Source organism: Oryzias latipes, chromosome 5 (genome assembly GCF_002234675.1).
Source record: "Oryzias latipes chromosome 5, ASM223467v1".
In the NCBI taxonomy this organism is placed as follows: domain Eukaryota; kingdom Metazoa; phylum Chordata; class Actinopteri; order Beloniformes; family Adrianichthyidae; genus Oryzias; species Oryzias latipes.
The window spans coordinates 28,348,843-28,368,514 of record NC_019863.2 but is presented as its reverse complement, the minus strand read 5'-3'; the positions used below and the strand labels follow the sequence as shown (position 1 = coordinate 28,368,514).

Sequence of the window (19,672 nt, the reverse complement as noted above, 5' to 3'; positions counted from 1 at the left end):
AATCTCTTCAAAATGTGTTGAGACACTGTGGTTTTTTTCTATCAGACAAGATGAGAAAACAGATTTGCTTAGAAAAGAGTAACTTGGCGTGAATTCAGTGTGTTAAATGCTCCAGTTTAAGGCTTTGTTGGAAGAAAAAAAGAGACAATGTGAAAGTAGATTTTTCTGGGAATTAAAAAGGATCATGGAAAGATTTTGAAAAATGAAAAACAAGACAAAAACCTGGAGAATGGAAAAGTAGACGAGAGACGAGAAGCAGGCCTTTTGGTGTCTACTACACACAGTAACACTTGTTGGTCAATAGGGGGCATACAAATCAAGCTAAAGAGGAGCAAATGCACATGAAACCTTAAGAATAGTAAAAAATCAATCAGTTATCGGCAGCTTTATTTAATAAAAAGGTCGATAAGGACTTTGGGGTACCAGGATGTACTCACAGGCTGGTTAAAAGGCTTTGGCTCAGATGGGCGCATGTGCAGGTGGGTCATCATGGCCTGAAGTCGCTCACTCTCCTTTGCCAGCTGCAGAACACACAGAAGTTAATGTCAATGAAAGTTTTACCTTACCAAGTTTGACCTTAAGTGGTCTGACTTTGCTAACTTCTGTTAGCGTGGAAACATGAAAAAAACGACATTGTTGTACAAATATGAGAAAGACGGCGGGCATCCTGGCTGCAGTGTGGTGAAATGTGGCAGGGCGGAGCGCTGGGCTTCCTGCGGACCGCTCGGGGATGAAAGGAGATGTCAAGGAGAGAAGGACGGCTGTCCTGATGTGATGTGACACCAGCTGCCTCTCTGTCACTTTGCGTTCCCTGGTGGTGGCTTCAGGGGTTCAGCTAAATGATGTTTACCACGGCGGCCAAACACAAAAGCGAACCCTAATGCTGCCCTCTCCTCACAAACACGGGACTGTGTATCCCCCAGAAGCAGCTTCCTGAAAGCCATCCTCACAACAAACTCTTTTCACTTCAATTGGAACTATAGTAGCAGATTGTATCCAAACTGCACATATTGTTTTAAAAGCTTTCTGTAAGTTTCTGTCAGTGCCCCCCTGTGCCTCCTCACAGCCTGGCCTTACGCTTTCTAGCTCGCATCTTTCTCATTTCCCTCTGTAGCCTCACTTTTTCTTGCTGGTGACCAGAGCAGCTTTATAATTGGAACAGCGAAGGCAGTTTCCCTGCTGACTGGTCCTCTTAAATTACAAGCTCCGCTGCTTCCATAAACTCTAGCCCGCTTTAGACAAGTTGCTGCCATTGACGGGCTCTTCATGACTTTGTTTGGGAGCAAAAGGAAAATGAAATACTTTTTAATGAGCAACCCACCTGTATCTCTAGTTGCTGAACCACCTGCATCTGGACTCTACACTGAGCAGTGCTGCGGTCGTCCAGGGCGTGCTCGTTGTTCAAGTGCCTAGAGGAGACAGGAAATTGTAAAGGATCTGGATTCTGGGAAATAAGTTACCATTACATTTCATTTTAATTTCTGTATCAATTCAAAAGCTCAGACAGAACAAAAGAGAAGTAACAAATATCTGCTGTTAAGCTTTTTGTTTAGGCTGGGTTATGAATGGTTTCAGTGCTGTGAAAATAAATCCTAATCTTGGGAGTTCATTTAGTCTAGTGCAGGAGGTAACAGCTGTGTTTGGAGTGTATACTTCAATGGTGTTCAGTGAGCCATGATCCAAGACAACCACCTGGATATGAGCTCATGTGTTATCGCACAAAGCCTTATCTTAAGACCCCGTTAGCTAAACTTCACTCCACTTATTAACACTGGTGTGTGTCTCGCATGTGTGTTTGCATGAAGAAGTGTGTATGTGGGAAAGGTGGCGCTGTTTGTTTCCTCCAGTGTGGGAGGACCAGGGACCTCCTGATCTTTCCCAGCGCGCCCCTCCCTACCTCCCCTCTGTCATCACCAAGGTTATTCGCAGGTTGCTGCTGGCTGAGTAACCTCCAGCATTCGTCCGTACTTTGCTGTTAGACTTTCTGTGTGTTCTTTCACCTCACCAGCCTGCTTATTGGGCAGCAAACCCGTTCATGTTTGTTTGAAAAGGAAGTGAGCTTTATCTGTGTGTCTGTTTGAGAGAGTAAAGAGTTTGGCAGCATGAGGCGAAGACCAGAAATGAAAGAAAAACAATGATGTCATGGCATGGCTAATCTAGGCAGATAGATGGCTCAACACAAGTGTATGATAATAATAACAAAAACATGATCTCAGCCCCCCTCTCCGTCTGTAACTCTTTCTCCCTTGGGCTCTCTCGTCGTCACTTACACTTCTGTCCACTCACCCCTTCCCACTCTTCTGCCCCCGCAACTCCCCAAATGCCTATGATTCACACTTATTCCAGCGAAATCTGCCCTCCCCGCACCCGCTCCCTCTCTCTCTATTGCTGGGCCATAAACGGTAGCGGCGTTTTTCTTTTTTCAGCGGGTCCCGACAATGAGGCTCTGTTTACTCCTTTAAGTGCTGGCAGACAAGACTTTAACCCACATTACACCCAGCTTTGGTGACCACAGCTAGAGTATTATACCAGAGGACACGGAGGGGGAGGAGGGAGGGGCATTGGGCAGAGAAATGAGAAGAGAAGAAAGACCTGAAACAGTGAAGTGTCTCCCTTTCCTGTTCTTCTGCTTTACCCTTTTCCCCTCCTGGGGAGATGACTAAGGCTTGCTGGGAGGGAACATTGGACTAACGGCATTATCTGTCGCTGCCTCTAGCTCGACCCCCCCCCCCCCTTTTTTTTTTTGCATCTCTTTCTTTCTTACACACACACACTCTTTCACTCCAGCGCTTGCCTTCCCTTCTATCTGCCCTGGGGCTACGTGAAATGAGACACCAAACAACAGCTTTCCTCTCCAAACTTTCCCAGCCTGCCTGCAAGCTTTGATCTGACTGTCCGATGCCATCACCATCACCATGAACGCGAAGATGCATTTCATCACCCCAGCTTATTAACATCACCGCTGTTCAAATAGCTCCACATAGATAATGGGAGTGAGTTTGTTTAGAGCTTCATTAGTGGGCTGATGAAGTCTTCGTTAAAGGCCTCTGGGGCTGTGGGGAAGTCCACTGCACTGAGTGGGACAGCGCTGGGAGAATGTCAAGGCCAGATATTACTTCAGCATCGCACCATGACTCTAAGCTGGCATGTAACACCGTGCAGAGGGAGGAGTGGAGTGAAGTGAAGCAGGTTTGGAATGAGAACAAGAGAAGGCAGTTGCTTAAGGGAGAAAAAACAAAACCAGAAAAAAAAAACAAATCAAAAGGCTGACTTGATTGACTCACATTAACTCAAGGTTGTGTAAGACACAAAAGAAACAAAGAATTTCCCCATACGACAAGTCAATGTGTTTGTACATGCGTGTGTGTATACATGCACAAGCCTCACAGCAGATGTGATGCAACAGATTGCAACAGAAAAAGAGGAAATCAGAAAATGCAGAGCTTTAGCGATGTGTGTCACAGAGGTGCGCTGCCGTTGGCTCCATTTTTAGCTTGTGCCACTAATCCAAATCAGAAAAAAATGGTTTACATGGTTAATATGAGATTTTGTGTATTGTTTTAGTAATTTGATTTTGGCTAAATGGAAACAAAGTTCAAATTCAGACCTTTAAACTGAATTTAGAACCCTCAAACAGGTAAGAGATCTTATAAAGAGAAATGTCTCGAGAAAAGCTAACAAAAAGATTTCTGTGACCTAATTTTTGTTGTTAACTCACTTGATGAACTGCCCCATGTCCTCACACAGTGCTTCACAACCAGGCCATTTACACTCTCCATGGCCATAGAGGGGATGAGAGCCGGTATGTTCTTCATGACTGTGGAGAAACACATGAGCAATAAGACACATGTAAGTATGACATTATGTGCAGAACCCAGAATTTGTACTTACAGGGAGCATCCAAGTATTTATATACTAAAAATCTCAGCAAGTGCATGCATAAAACTAAGCCTTACAGTAGCAGTCAGTGAAAGCATCTGGGTGTGGTTAGCTGTGATTAGTTTGTGCAGTTTTCAAAGCCAAGAGCAGAAAAAGAATAGAGCAAAGCAGGGTCAGTCACAGAAGCCAGCCACACGAGGAAGTTGGTCCAACAATTTCAGAATCAAAGTCTAAAGTGCACGACCTGCTTTTGTGCTCCTGGTTTTTGATGTTTGTGTGTTAGTTGCGGTGTGTGTTCTACTGTTTCAGGAGTTGACAGAGAATGGGCACAGAACCAACCAGCCATGACTGATTGGTGGCGGTTGCCGTCATGTGCTGGTTGTTCTTTTGTGGTGAGCCTGTGTGTGTGGTTTTGTGCACGTATCTCTTCCAATTTGCAAGCGCTTGTGTGTGAGTGTGTATGTGTGTTTCTTTGCGAGCGAGACGATGAAAAGCTCGGCTAGGTTTGGTTTGGACCCAGGGTTCAATAACTCTGCATGCGTGTGTGGCAGGTCCAGTAGCAGATGCGGTTCAGACCTGGAACTTTGCCGATGACTGCTGTCTCCACATGTATTTACACGACTGTGTGTGTGTGTGTGTTTGCTGTATATGTATGTGTGTGTTTGTGCCTGAGAGTGTGTGGACTGAGAGGGGGATTCTCCCAAATCGACATCAGAAGGTTCCCTAACAAAAACCATTTGTGTTGCAGATGGAAACATGTCTCTCCGTCTCCTTCTGCCTCTTCCTGATCAGATGTGCAGGCTGGACCGCTTGGCCTGCATGTGCGTGTGCTCATTGTGGTTGAGTCAACTCAGAAGCAGCTCAGACAGCAGACATGACAAACTGCTGGCAACCGCACTCTCCTCCACATAAGTCATGCATTAGTTCAGTAGACTAACACAGTAAATGCAGCCCCCTTTGTGATCCTTGAAGCCACCTCCTTTGGAGCACCAGCAGCACGTTGCATTTGGAAGTGAGTGACATCTTTTTTTGACTGACAGCTTCTTTCAATCAACACCTTTCCACCAACTTTAATCCAAACCGGGGTCATAACTCAAGGAACGGCGGTGCTCCAGGTGCAAACAGCAATTCAGTTGTGAAGAGATCCAGACTGTGTACTTTTGTCGCTCACATAGATGTGTGTGTGTGTGTGTGGATGCTTATGCTACTTACTGACTGCTTGGATGCTGGCTGTTTTTGGAGTAAAGGGGGACATGGTCATCTGGGCTGTCTGCCTTGGTGAAGGAGGATATCCACTCAAACAGTCTTGCTCTTAAAGATGGAGAAAAGCCCATAAGCAGCCAACATAGCCACAGCACAAGCACACCCGGCGGGGTCCAATATTTTTTGAAGTCCTCTTTGGACACTTCATTTCCAAAATAAACACTCCTCTTTTCCTCCCCTCCCTTCCACACCATACTGACATGTCAAAGTGTGGCTGACAACACACTGACAGAATGTACTGACCTCGACACACCTGCTATTAAATAAGCTGTGGGACATTTACACCTTGTTTTCATGTGATGTGGCTCTTAAATGTGTTTTTTCAACTATTTTTGTGTTTAGAAAAGAGCAGCAAGAAGCTTTTTAAGTGGAAATGAAGGAGTACAGAGGACGGTTTGAATGGGAGAGACTTCTCTATCAAAATAGGGCATTGCTGAAAGTGAAATTCTTTTTTTTAATTTTTTTATAAAGTCTTCATACCTGTCTCTCTTTGGGGTGTGGTTCTGTCCGTTGGGCAGATTGTGCAGAGGAATATGAGCATTGGCAGCTTTGGGGAAGGCTGAGGTAGAGTTGGAGCTGTTGGTGCTCAGATCCAGGCCTTCGGCCTGTTTTAGGGCCTCCTCACTGCTTGGCACCCCCGAAACTTCTTTCCACAGTTGCTGGAGGTCTGATGGGCACATTGCTGCAGAAAAACACAGTGATGAATTAAAAATGGTTTCAAGGAACTCATTAAGAAATTAATTTTGTTTTCACGGAGATCAGTAAAGCAAAAACTGAATTTGGCCAAAAAAAACCAATATAATAATTGACGAAACTGGTATTTTGGTAGTTGGATATAACTTTCTATTATAATGAAAAGATCAATGGTTTAGAGTTTGATATTTGAAACTGAAAAAATATTTAAGGCACAATTGTTGGACCGCCCAAAATTGAATTTTAAGAAAGTAAAAATACTCCTGTATCAAGAAAAATGGTCTTAATTTCTGTTTTATCAAGAGTGTTTTGGGTTGGCAAAATGATATCAGTTTGAGAAAACATATCTTAGTGGCTATAATTTTTTTTTAAATAAGAATTTTCAGTAAGACCAAATTCTTACCCTATTGGATTTTCTTTTGTATTGTTTAAAGACAATCTCCCAATGGGGTAAGATTTCTTGACTTCTTTCTAAGGGGCCTGTTTTTACAGTGCACCTGTTGTTCTCCTTTCCAAAGTCCCCCAGGATCACAAACCCCATCATTCTCAAAGAAACTGTCCCCACAACTCTTTAGACAAAAACCTGTTCTTAATAAAATACATCTAGCACGTCTAGCACCAAGCCAGAATGGCTGCAGAGGGGAAGAGCTAACGTTCATCAGTAACTATTTTCATGTGAAAGGAACCACTGTGGACTTTAAGCTTCTTCTGGTCTCAGATTTGTTTTTTCTGGTCAAATTTCGGAGTAAGAGAGAGAGAGCCTACCCCAAAGTATCTTAGCATGCACACACAAAACACCACACAATACACATTTTAACACACACTAGCAAAGACCTCGCAGCAATCCAAATATTATGTCTGCTTTGCCTGCATTCTTCAACGGTCCCGCCAAAACAAAAGTTCTCACTTTGGAAGAATGAAGTTGGGTGTGCGTGGATTTTTCTGAGTGCACACATGCATTCGTTATCCATGAAACCCAACTAAACAGTGGTCACGATTGTGCTAAAGTAATTTAAGATTGTTATATTAAAAGAACTCAAACCACATGGGCCCATTTAGCTCAAAATAAATAGGAATCAAAACGTTATACGGAAAAGTGGCCAAAATGAGTGTTGAATTATGAGTTTGAAAGCATTTAGAAGCAAACTGACTGACATTTTGAAGAAGATGATGCACCTGACATTTTCTATCCGGATTATATCCATAAACAATAAATGCAAACAAATAAACCTACTGGGAAGTGTTTGACAAAATATAGAAATTAATATATAATCTTTTGTCTTAATTGAACAATCAATCCGTTGTTATTCAGTCCCATTATTAAAGACAAAACCCCTCGTGTCACCACCAGCCGCCTTACACTGAACACAGTCGCCCTTTAAGGTGGAGCACTAGTGTGTCCAAGTGTTAGTAGGTGTAAGTGTTTATGCACCAGTGTTTGTGTGTTTGTATGGCATGGCTGGTCAGAGGAATGCTCCGACTCACGCCTGGCTGAGCCATCACAATGGACCAGCTCTTTCACACTGCAGGGAAATTCCAGTCTGATACAGAGGGAGCAAAAGAGTGAGAAGGAGACGCCAGAGCTAAATTTTTGTAACCCTCTCAAAAACTCACATCCTCCTAAAACAATTGCACCTTCTGTCACAGAAATTCAATTTGTTTTGCTCACTCTAACAAAAAACCTAGGATAGTATAAGTTTTTCAAAAGTAAAAGCTGTAAACCTTCATCAATTTCTCCAAGTTTAGCTGTCAGCATACACTTGTGTGTGTGTGTGTTTGCATGTGAGTGTGCAAGAGAGGAAAAAAAAGCAGAGATTAGAGATGAAAGACAGAGGGAAGGAAACAGGTCTGTTTGGTCAACTCAGTCAGCGCTTTAGCAATGTTATGGGCACTTTAGAGCCCCTAAGGCATTCTCTGCCAGGGAGATAACATGCATGTGTGTATGTTAAACAATGCTGTGCAAGAGCACAGACAGCAGTGGGCTTATAAAGGCGCACATGTGAACACACACGCACTTGGTCACTAAAGGGGAAGGCCAGACAAGCCGACATTTATTCAGCTAAAACTCTGCTGACAAATTTAAGGGACTGTGAAAGATGTAGAAAAAAAAATCAAGTGACCACAACAAAAGCAAAATGATGATGTTCTTGTGTCTGGCTAATCTCAAATACAAACATGCATGCGTGCACACACACATGCACACCCACACATCTCTAAGCAGGGGGCTTAGTGGCATATTTTAGCTATTATCCAAATGAGTACTTTCCACAAATCCACCAATGACGTTTCCTTTTATCTTTTATGGGCTAATTAACTTAACAGGCTTCACAGGCAGCACTGGGCACAGGCATACATCTGTGTGTTTGTGTGTGCATTCGCTGTTTTTCAGGATGCGTCTGTGTCATATAGGTCTAATCCCTGCTTTCTGTGCGTGCACGTACCTTGCTGCAGAGACTGCATGGCAGCGGTGGGCTGCATTGGAACCAGGCCTTGTCTCTGGAGATTGAGGATGTGCTGCTGCTGGAGCTGCTGCATCTGGATCAGCTGCTGCTGGAAGGCCAGCTGCTTACTGCCTAACTGCTGTTAGGCAGGAAAGAGTGTGGGAGACAAAAAATAAAGGGTCAAAAAAGGTAATTTATACTTTTATGGTATTCTTTTTTTCATTGGCTGCAGCAAGCTGGCCCCTTTTTTGTTAAAGCAGGTTTTAAAAAATAAATTCAAATAAAAATTAAATCACTTTTTTTATAAATTTTGTTCAAATAAAAAATGTTAATTTTTCTTTAATTAAAATAAAAAATCCGCCTTTAACTTTTGACAAAAATTTGTATTTACCGTATCATTATCATGTCAAAATACTAGTAAACAAAGTTTTTAAAGTATGGCATTAGATTCAAATAAATTAGAGGGAAAAGACACCTAACGGGAAATCATAATGACCTGAAGAAGGGATCAAGTTAAAGGACGAATGGAGAACAAACCAAGCCAAAAGCTGATAACCTCTATGTCAGTGTTTTTCAACCTTTTTTGAGCCAAGGCACACTTTATCTTTGACAAAAATCCTGCAACACACCAGCATCCAAAAATGGATAAACTCTATAGTCTGTATTGATCTACAGTCCCACAAATGCAATCTCATGTGTATTTGTGTGAAAATTGTGGCAGAAAAAGCTGGAAGTTGCAGCTGTTTTTTCTTAAAGATGTAATAAAAGTTAGTTTTCCGTAATAATTTTTTAACTAGGTTATTTGAAATTGTACCCTGGTAGTTGTTATTCCCTTCAAACTCTGGGATGTTTGGCTGATAATAAACACAAACCTTGAAGGAGAACTAAACTGTTTACCTCTGATTTAATCCAGAAGATTTAAAAACGGTTTGATGTGTGTTCATTGTGGTTTCAAGACGTTTAACAAGGAGGACTCATTGTACGCTGAGACGCTGTCACTTTAACCCTATGCATCATGGGAGATGTAGTGCGATGGTAGACAGACTCGCTTCTCAGAGCTTCATGCTTTTGTCCACTTGTTCCACGGTCTGACACCGGATTCTGTGGAAAGTTACACTGCTAAAGACGAGCTTTAGCTGGTATTTTCGTTGGAACTGAGAGACTTTACGAGCAGAATCCGAACAAGGAAGTGCAGACTTTAACCACTTCTGATTGGTCAGACTGACGTATGATTAAGCCTCCAAGAATTATTGGTGGAGACAGTAAAAGGGGCGGGACTTTTCCGGAAACTGAGCTAAAGCTGCGGCTAAATCGCGGTAAAAAGGTCTTTTACGATCTTTTATATTCCTAACTACTCAGTGTTTTATCAGGGCCTGTTTGGATGAACACAGAGCTGATATCCTGGCAATGGTAAATGTTTTTAGATCAGTGAATGGGTAATTTCCCACGGTTCACCTGACCATATATAATGGCACACTGATTGAAAAACACTGCTCTATGTGACTAAAATTAAGATGTTTCTTGAGGTCCATTGAGGAATAGACCCATTTTTGTGTTGAAATATTTACATTTTCCATCCAAACTTGACAAGGCAAAACTCTTGAGGTGGATGCACTTTATTTTATGACAGAAAACTGTTAGCAAGGGGGAATGTGTAAATCTGGAACTATTTCAGAAGAGAAGAACTCAAAGGTAGGAAAAAATAGGTCACTTCCTCTCAGACTGTGTGCGAAGACAAAGATGGTCGTGGCAGTGTGCATGTGGGTTTGTGACAGGGAACACTACTTCAGCACAAATATGATTTGCTTAAACAATAAATCAGAAAACTATAATTTTGCTTCCACACAGAGCGGCATCGTGTCACAAATGATTGTTTTCGGCTTTTCTGATCTGCCGTTTAGTTAGAACTCAAAGACCCCAACACAGTGCCAGGGAAAATAGTTTCACAAAATTTAAAAAGAGAAAACTTTACCGACCTAAGCTGTCAAACATTGATGAAGGTACAAAAAACACTTACGGCTACCTGTTCACCCTTTTTCCACCAAAAGAAGAGCTTTTCAAACTGATGCTACATTTTTGTGCAGTGGGTGCAGGGACTGTCCCTAAGCAGCACTTGCCAAAACCCACTATTGGGTAAAAACAATAATGCCAAGTGACCAAGAAAGATGCTGATTGGGGCATTATGCTGTTTTATTAAAAGCAACACAAGTTGTTTTTTTTTTTGTTGCATATTGAAACGTGAATATGCAGGGAAACACTGTGTGAGTTTACCTCCATTATCGTAGCCTTTCGAGGAAAAACAAAAACACTTGTTTTACTATGAGGCTTAGAAAGAATTGGAAAAAAATGTAAACTAAATATACTTCACATACTTTCGCTTAAAAGTTGACATTTTAATATTTTCTTTTGGCTTAAATACAGCACGCTAAGTGATCACTTTGGTAAACTTTTATAATACAATGCATTTTTAATACAGGAGCTCTTTCATTAGTTTGACTGTATTATATTTTAAGTTTAAACTAAAAAAAAAAAAATTGTTTTTAGTTTTTGTCCCCCCCTCATGTTCTATAGAAAATGGGTGAATGAGTTGGATGTTGAGTACAAATGGGTCACATTTACCGCTAAAGGTTACATGAGATGTGGTGTGGACACAACTTTGGTAATGCTGATATAGCCGACTTTTTCATTAAGGGGTTTATCAAGATCAGAATGCCCTCCATGAACTGTTTCATCCCCTCTTTCTTTCTCAGGCCTCCTGTCCCCTTCTTTTCACTTGTCAGTCCATTTTGTTTCTTCCACTCGTTCCCGTCTCTCATTCCCTCCTGAGATACGGCTGCAGTTTTTTAAAACACACACATTGTGCGTATGTGCGGCTGTGTTCTGTTTACATTAGCTGTGGATGAGTGGCCAAAGCTAGCGCAGTAACAGGCTGTCAATGTGATTTATGAGCACATCACACACTGTCTGAGCCTGCCAGTCACACAGACACACTCGCACACACACACACAAACACAAAGGATGCATAGAGCCACTGCAGATGAACAACTGAAGACACACACACACATTTTTTTTTTGTAATGGTCAGAGTCACTTCATTAAGCTGACTTCTGACCAGTCCCAAGTGTTCCGGCAGCTCACAAAACGCTGCCTTTAAAACACTGTTTTCCTTTTTAAAGTGTCACTTCAGCACAGCCATGAAAATAAAAAAGAATTTGCAGCCACGAGAAAAGGGGGAAAAGGTCACAACTACTGGTGCACAAAACATCCAAACATGTTCTGTAAGTTTTGTCCATCTTCTCCAAGGCTACAGCGTTGAAGTTGTCTGAAGACTCACAAAGCGTACAAGCCTTTCAATGCAGAACAGCATTTGTTTCAATATCTCACTGCTGAAGGCCTCCTTGGGGAGGAGAGATGACAGAAATGAGTTCAAAGGTGTTTTGCTTGTGATTGACGCCTCACAGCAACTGAAAAGCATTGACTACTGGAGAGGGTTTTAGTCACAGCGCTTGTACGCAGCTCCATAGGGAGGCAAATTCCCTCAGGTGTGTGTGTTTGTGCACTGAACCATCACACATCAAGCCTCTCCCTCTTCTGTCTGCATGTATGTGTAGCTGTATGACCACTTGTCTCATTGTTACAGGACAAGCAACCTGAAAACTGGGACAGTGGCAGAGCGCAGGGAGAAAGGGAAAAGCGATTCAGACACCCTCTCAACATGCAAGTCAACCACAACTGGTTTGCTTTGGTCACGGTCGAGTTGGTTGACCGCTGTCAGTGGGGTGCTTGTGCGTGGGGGAGTGGGGGCTCTGCCCACTGGAAGACAAGGATGAAGGCAAGAGGAGGACAACGCTAGAGAAGTTCTTCTAACATGTTTATTAGGAGTCTTTTTTTATTTTTTTTAATGAAGATCAAGTGCACAAATGCTGCATTCATAGAAAACTCAGTGAAAACTTCATCATTCAGGACAGATTCAGACCTTTTTTGCTGTATAGCGTTCCCTCGGTTCATCTTGGCTGTTTCGCTGATTTTGTTCAGAGAAATTTTGGACGCTTTTTTTTAAGCAGTGCACTGTGTTCTGCATCCTGATTGGTTGGGGACCTTGTCACTCACTCTCCATGCCTTTTGCTGTACAAAAATGTGGAGCTCTCTAAATCTACATAAAAATCTCCAATCATGATCAGATTTTGGTTTTCCTTCAATAAAACTGGCCTTATTTTTCCACGATTCAGAGATTTAAACTTTGAGAGTTCAATCAAGAGAGAAAAGTGTGAAAATGTCCATGTCTGTCTAAGAAAAATTGTATAAAGTGTGCAGTGAGGAGTTTTACAGTATTAAATCATCTGTATTCCTACTTCACAGATTTCACCTATTGCATGCTAGGAACACTTAGTAAATCTTCAGGTGAAACTACTCTAAAGCTGCATTAAACTCGAATCATGAGTATCATAGTATAGAATGTTTGCTAACTTGTGTGAGGGGGATTGTTTGATGAAACGGTTTAAAGTACTTTCTTTACGTTAAATGTAGCATAAAAAGACTTCACAGGATCTGACTAAAGATTCTTGACTTGGTGAGCTGATGGACACAAAATCAAAAGCCCATCTTTAATTTGAGAGCACAAACGCATACTGGAGAATGAGAACAGGCGTATGGTGTGTGTCTGATCAATAACCTGCAGGATCATTTTTAATCCTTGAAGTTTCTTTCATGTTAATTCACAACTCATTTTAAGAGTACCTATGTTGAGTGAATGCAATCCAGGTTAAATTCACCTCTTTTGCTGCCTGCTTCCCAGCCTGCTGCTGCTGCTGCTGCTGCTGTTGCTGCTGCTGCTGCTGCTGAGTCAGAAGCTGAAGATGTAACTGCTCCTGCTGCTTCTTGTAGTACTCCTGTAGCTAGAGATGGACACAGAGGGTTGTAGGGGGAGAGGGGGTAAGGAGAAAAGGAAGAGAAATTTGAGGCGACTCAGTCACATCATACCTAAAACCACTGTAGTCCGACAACGTGTGATGCTGAACAAGATTCTCGAATAATGCATCTGCTTTCAACTCCGCCGTTCTAAATTCAAAGCCGCAGTTTATTGTTGTGGCCACGTGTGGCTTATCGACAAACCACATGCAACAAGCAAACAGGGCTGAAAAAGGGCTGCTGAGGTACCATATGCAGCTGCTGCAGTGAGGGGAGCTGAGTGGCAGGTTGTGTATCTCGTGTAAGTCCTCTAGGATTATTCATGAGGTTCAAGCTCCGTGTGGCAGAAACATTCACTGTATATCTGCAGATCCGATGATGAGCAAACAAAATGACATGTACTGAGACTGCAAGACTGAACATGACTCGTGTACACGCACTAGCTGAGAAAAGTCAGTCAAATAGCTCTTATGCTCTGTTCACACCGGCCTCGGCAACGTGCGTTGAAGCGGCCACTTCCAATTAAAGTCTATGTAAATGCACATAAATGCGCATTTTTGGCTTCTACATTTAAAAATCTTGCGTTTATGCGTCTCTGCCCAAGTTTTTTTAATTGTTTTTGGGCTCTACTTACAAAACACACAAGCCATTGAAAGTTAAACCAGACGGACTTTGAAAAATTAGGGACTTGAAGCATCCTGTTCAGTTCACAAAAAATTATTTTAACAGTTAAATTTGTCACGTCGAAATTGCATTTCGGCAGATCCTTTTATCTCTTCCTGTCCATACCTTGACTTTTTAATATATATATATACTATATATATATGTATATACTGTATATATATATACTGTATATAGATATATATGTATATATATATATATTTATAGTTTTATTTTATTTATTTGGTATATTTGTATGGAATCTTTGTGATTTTAGTCTGTGAATTCGCTTATTAATGAGCTTTGGACTGCTGGTGGATAAAAGCCTGGAACTCGTGAGATTTGCGCCACTTGGACATTTCCCAGCAAACCAATGCGGTAGTTTTTAGTAGCAACAGTCCAGTGCAAAGGGGCGTCCAAGAACCCGAATTCAGCGCGTTCTTGAATGTGTGTCACATGCCCAGTCTGTGCAGCATTTCATCTTTAGTGGCCTGCTGTCATCTGCTTGATGACCAACGGAGCAGTTGAAGCTTTCTACTGTCAGTTAAAACACAGATGCAACAATTGAAAACTTATTGAAATCACAACTTGCGAGTGTCTGGCATAAACCTACATAAATACACACACAGAATCTTTTAACTGGCCTGAGCTTGTCTGTTTGTTTGACTTAGTAATCATTAATTTAACCAGGAAGCTCCATTAAGATTTTAATCTTGCTGAAAGGAGAGTGGGGCAAGGAAGAAAACTCAGAGAACAGTGAGTGTCAGTTTGTATGAGGGAGTGTGTGTGGAGGGGTTATGCTCCTGAGAACAGCTTGTACATGTGTCTGTCTGCAGTTTGTCTTTGTTTCATGGTGCATCAAATGTTCAAAGAGGTTTTCCAGCGGGGAATGACTTCACAACGGCAGTTGCTGCAGTCTCTCATCCGTCTGACCAGACAGTGAGCACACTGCACACCACTGCCCATCTTCATCCAGCAACGTGCACAATCCAGCACCCCTGCGTTTCGCATTTTCCTGCACTCGACTTATCACGGCCATTGCTTCTTTTTTGCATAATTTACGGCTTTCATGCAATAGCATTCCATCTTGCTTTTAATTTAGTTTAAAGACAAGACCGCCTTGCTCCGTCTTTCTTTTCCATCTTTTTTGCCTTTTATCCCTCCTTAGGCGGAGTTAATCTCTGTTTTCTGCGTCACTAGCCCTGATCGCCTCATAATCACACAGACAAATGCATATGCAGGCGCACACATGCACCAACACACACACACACACACACCTACCCCAGACTAGAGAGTGGTGAACTGGGGGAATAATTAAGTGATAATTAAGGTCTTTTTAATGATTTGATTCAGTGGCTCTGAGCATTAAGTGTATGTGTAAGTGAAGCACTCACCTCTCTAGCCCATTACCATGACCTTGACTTTAGTGAACACACCCAGAAAGAAAGGCAGATTAGCGCTAGCATAAGTAAAGGTTATAGGAAACTTAAAGGTTAACACGCAAAACACATCTCCAAATCCACAAGTTAGTGGCAGGACAAACACACAACTGGGTTGCAGCAAGGGGCCATAAAACTTCTTAACACACTCTTTCACAATGCACTATTACCATGAGGCTATGAAATTTAATGCTCCAGTGAGGGATATGTTGGTTGATGGTTTTGTATATATGAATGTGCCATCATGTGTGTGTCTGAGTAAAAGTGCCAGATTTGCAGATCTATACTAAGTGTGTAGTCCATACTGTGGTTAATTAAGTGGGAGAGCAATGTTAAACTTAGTGGTTTTATTAGCGGAGCAGTGAGTGAGAGTGCATTATCAAACCCTTTCCTCTCGCCTCCTCTTTTTTCCTCGTTATTAAAAAAACTAAAAAAAGCTGGTGAAGAGGTTCTTAGCCATCTGCATGTCTGCTTCCAGAAAGCCAGCACAATTCACATTTCCATTATGATACATGTTGTCACATCTTTCCGCTGCAATTTATACTTGCCTACAGCTACCACGTCTTATTAAATCTACAGTATGCTCTGGTTTGCTGTTTGAGTGCGTGTGCATGGGGTTTCTAGCGTTTCCCTAGTATGCAATTACTCCTCTATCCCCACACTGTTAACAGCCACATTCACAAGCTTTACAAGGCACCATGTGTGCTTTCCTTGTGTAAGTAGGAGCTGATGGGTAGGTGTACCTAAGTACTTGACAAATGTATTATAGATGAAAAAATGTTTATTAGTTTGTGTTGACATGACAACCTCTCCATCAAGGGCTGGCATCAACACATACTTCAGGTACTTTATGACTCACTGGCTGGTGCTGGAAAGTATTTGTTCTGGTGGAGGTGTGCTAACCTGCTTACAGTCGTTTTGAAGAGAAATGAGAGCTGAAAATGTGCTGATCTTGCCATTTTTTAGTGTAATTTAAATTCAAATATGTCATCATGTGGAAAAAAAAAGAGTGTGTGGAACAAAGTGTGTGTTTTACCTGCTGCAGCATCAAAGCTTGCTGTTGTTGCAACAAGGCCTGTAGCTGAGGGGGAGACAGAATCTGCTGCATCTGCTGAGGAGTGATCATCTGTGGACTCATCATTGCCATTGATACAGGCACCTGAAGGCAGAACATAGGCATAAAAACACATTTGAAATGCTTTACAGACACCTGGATATTTGCATGTAAAATGAAGATAGCTCTGTCTGCCAGCGGGTACAAGTTTTCAGGGAAAAGACCAAGCTGAGAGCATGACTGTGCCTGCAACAGAAAGCTAAAACAAACAATCTACAAGGAGATTAAGAGGATACTGTGCGTGGAAAGGAAAGCTATAGAGAGGTGTGTTACCTCTCATTTTTCCATTTCATTAGTCTGTGTAAAAAAAAAAACCTGTCAACAACATCAGATTAAGACTGGGAGACCTAAAACACTCATTTTGTTGATGTTTTCCTGCACTATTAAAAAAACGTCAATTTCTGTACGAGCAGCCAGAGATAAAGAGGAAGATGTATAATCTCCTGGTGAAATATAAAATCTTATCAGGGTTTATAAACACACCATTACAACCGCCTCCAATTCAGCCTGCAAACAGTCAGGCCGGCAGAGAGGAAAGAAACAACAAAGTGGAAATCTGATGAGATTAACATCTCATGAGATAAAGCTGCGTGGAGCTAAAGGAAGGGAAAGTGAAAAAATAAAAATAAAAAGGAGGAGGCGAGTTGGGATTTTTGCGGATGTGTTGTGCAAGCACTCCTAATGTCTGTGCGTTAAATACAAAAGAATCGCGGAGATGCTAATCTAATTACAAACACTGCAACACAGAAACTTTTACAGAAATTTGAAACTGAGACTGTCGCTTTGGTCAAAAACCACACAGGAGGCCCCACTGACAAAGCATTTCTGTACTGATTAGCTGTTGCAGCAAATTGATGGGGGGGGGGGGGGGGGGTCTCAGACACATCAGGGGAGGAGGTCAAGACTGTACTGGTAGCTACTTTTTTTTTTTTAGCTGTCTATGCACTTAAAGTTCATTTGTTTACTGCATAATTTAAAATGACCTTATTTTTTAAAAGATGACCATTTGAGGGTCTCACAGCGAAAGCCCATCTGATGGCATTTCTGCTTGATCTGTGTGGTTTTGTGGCTTGGTGCACAGCTTGTGAAAGAACAGCCTAAGAGTCAACACATAAAGGTCGCTCGCAGGAGATGCAAAGCTGTCACTCGTAAATTGAATTTGTAAAAAAAGCTGATTTAGCTTTGTAAATCACTTTGCCCGTGTGTGGACACATGATGGAGAAAGTGGAGGGCACCGGCGGGCTCAGATGACATAAAAATGGAGTTTGATTGGGGGAGTGAGAGGAAGGGGTTGCTAGAAGAACAGGCAACGAAGGTGGAAAAGAGGTGGAATAGTAAGAATAAGAAGGGGGTTATGATGAGTGCCACTTGGCGCCATGCCAGTCTGCCCCCGCCACTGGGTCTTGTCAGTCTAAACTGCTAAATTAAAAGCTGTAATTAATTGCTCATGTGCATCCTTTTCTTCCTCCTCGACACATTTTATTTTATACACAGCACATCAACGTCTTAAAGTCATAGCCTTTATAATTACTAGAGTTATTGCACCTTTCTGTTTGTTGGCTGACGTTCTGACGGCAGAAAAACACGTGCGTGCCATTGTGCGAATGCAGATAAAGCATACTGTACTGCATGTGGGTGTGTGGGTGAGTGTGCAGCAAGCTGAATGTTGAGTAGTTAAGGTTTGAAGCCATTAATTGCCCCTATAATCTAATATCACAAAGCATGGTGATTATGGGGCACGCGTTGCGACCGCCATACGATACCGCCAGCCTTAGAGCCCCGCCACAAAACAAAAGCCTTGCCATTAGCAATTTGACGGGCCAGGACAAAAGCGTCTCACAATGCAGAATTATATTTTCATTCGGCTTTGTCTCTCCTGGTGAATGATTTCTCCCCTTTCATTGGACTGTGAATAGGGAGAGTCTGAAAAGCCGGGCGATTTGAAGTCAGCCATTTATTAAATGCATTTAATTTTTCCCCCGCTGTCTTCAGTTTTTTTTTTTTTTCCATGTTGCATGTTAATTTAAAAGAGAGAGATGTGTGGTAGATTAGTGGGAGAGTGGTGAGGCTGGCTAGGGGGGGTGTAAGAGTATAGGTGCAGACACTGAAAGGACAGAAGTGGGGAAGCCATCCACAAAGCCAAAGGGAGGCAGGAAAAGATAAAGAAATGGGGAAAATGTCTGGAAAATGAAGGCAAGTGCAGGAAGTATTGTGGAAAAATAACACTGGACCTCCAAAAAAGCTGGTTTTTGAAAAGAAGAAAATGTGGCCTTGAGCCCAAAACAATTGAAGTGACAGGATAGACCAAGATGCTTGCAAATACAGTTGAACACAAACCCATGCAACAGTGAGAATGTGCTGATAAAATTTCTATTAAAAATAGCACTGCTCGTATTAATAACATGCAAGAATCAGTCCCATACAGACCCACAACACACTCACACACACTGGCAGACACACCCGTCTGTGGGAGAAGCAGCTGACAGAGGTCAACCCCTGCCATGGATGGAGGGAGCTGGGGGAGAAAGGGATGGAGGGAGGAGGGGAGAAGCAGGAGACAGCCCTGTCGTTTACAGAGAGCAGAGGAGTAATTAGAGGGGTTGTTTGAAGAGGGAGTTTAACTGATTAACAAAGGAAGAGAGGGAGAAAGGGAGTGCCCGAAAGATGGGAAGGAGAAGAAGGAGAAAAAGGCGTGAGGTCCCGAAGGAGAAAAGAGAGGAATAGAAGAATGTTACAGGCATTTCAATGAGGCTGCATCCTTTTCTCCTCTCCTCTCCTCCCTTGATGACTCTTGGAGAACTGGGAGACTCTTTCAGCTTTTTCTGTTTGAGCTGGAAGCTCAGGAAGGGAAAAGGGAGAGCTTTCTGCAGCACAAATACAGTATAAAATACAAGTTTCATGTCCAGATGCATTTGTTTGCATTTCGAGTCCCACTCCAATCATCTATTGATCTATATTAAACGGTCTTTTAAATAAGAGTATGCCGTTTTAATTCCAAATCAAAAAACCTGTGTAGTTTTCTAGAACGTAGTTTCCGCAGAGCAGCAGGAGTTTACTAGAAAATTCACCCGTGAGTTGTTGGCGGGGAATAAGGCTGAGCGTATTTCCCATTATCCCTTTGTTTACACTCTCTCCTGCTATCTTACAGATCTCCACAACCCCAAACTAACATTATAGGTGCAACATAAACGGCGAGCAATAGTGGAGCGCGGAACATCGATCTAATCGTCTGCAAGTGGATGCATCGGAATGGAGCGGAGCAGGGGGCTTGCGGC

At 42.2% G+C, this 19,672-nt stretch overlaps 1 protein-coding gene across 3 annotated transcripts in view; it reads right to left on the bottom strand.

Annotated features, from left to right (window-relative positions):
- Nucleotides 1–19,672, bottom strand: part of foxp4 (forkhead box P4) — an 86,333-nt gene that overhangs the window by 11,783 nt on the left and 54,878 nt on the right. For 2 of the 3 annotated variants that reach the window (XM_023954651.1, XM_020702951.2), the window contains 8 exons: nucleotides 16,320–16,442; nucleotides 13,049–13,171; nucleotides 8,277–8,415; nucleotides 5,623–5,824; nucleotides 5,092–5,190; nucleotides 3,719–3,817; nucleotides 1,322–1,409; nucleotides 438–521 (listed from right to left, as the gene is read on the bottom strand). In XM_023954651.1, the coding sequence (XP_023810419.1) occupies nucleotides 438–521; nucleotides 1,322–1,409; nucleotides 3,719–3,817; nucleotides 5,092–5,190; nucleotides 5,623–5,824; nucleotides 8,277–8,415; nucleotides 13,049–13,171; nucleotides 16,320–16,442 (957 nt within the window). Of the gene's footprint in view, nucleotides 1–437; nucleotides 522–1,321; nucleotides 1,410–3,718; nucleotides 3,818–5,091; nucleotides 5,191–5,622; nucleotides 5,825–8,276; nucleotides 8,416–13,048; nucleotides 13,172–16,319; nucleotides 16,443–19,672 lie in introns of those variants that run through there. The other variant, NM_001160466.1, reaches the window with a different exon arrangement.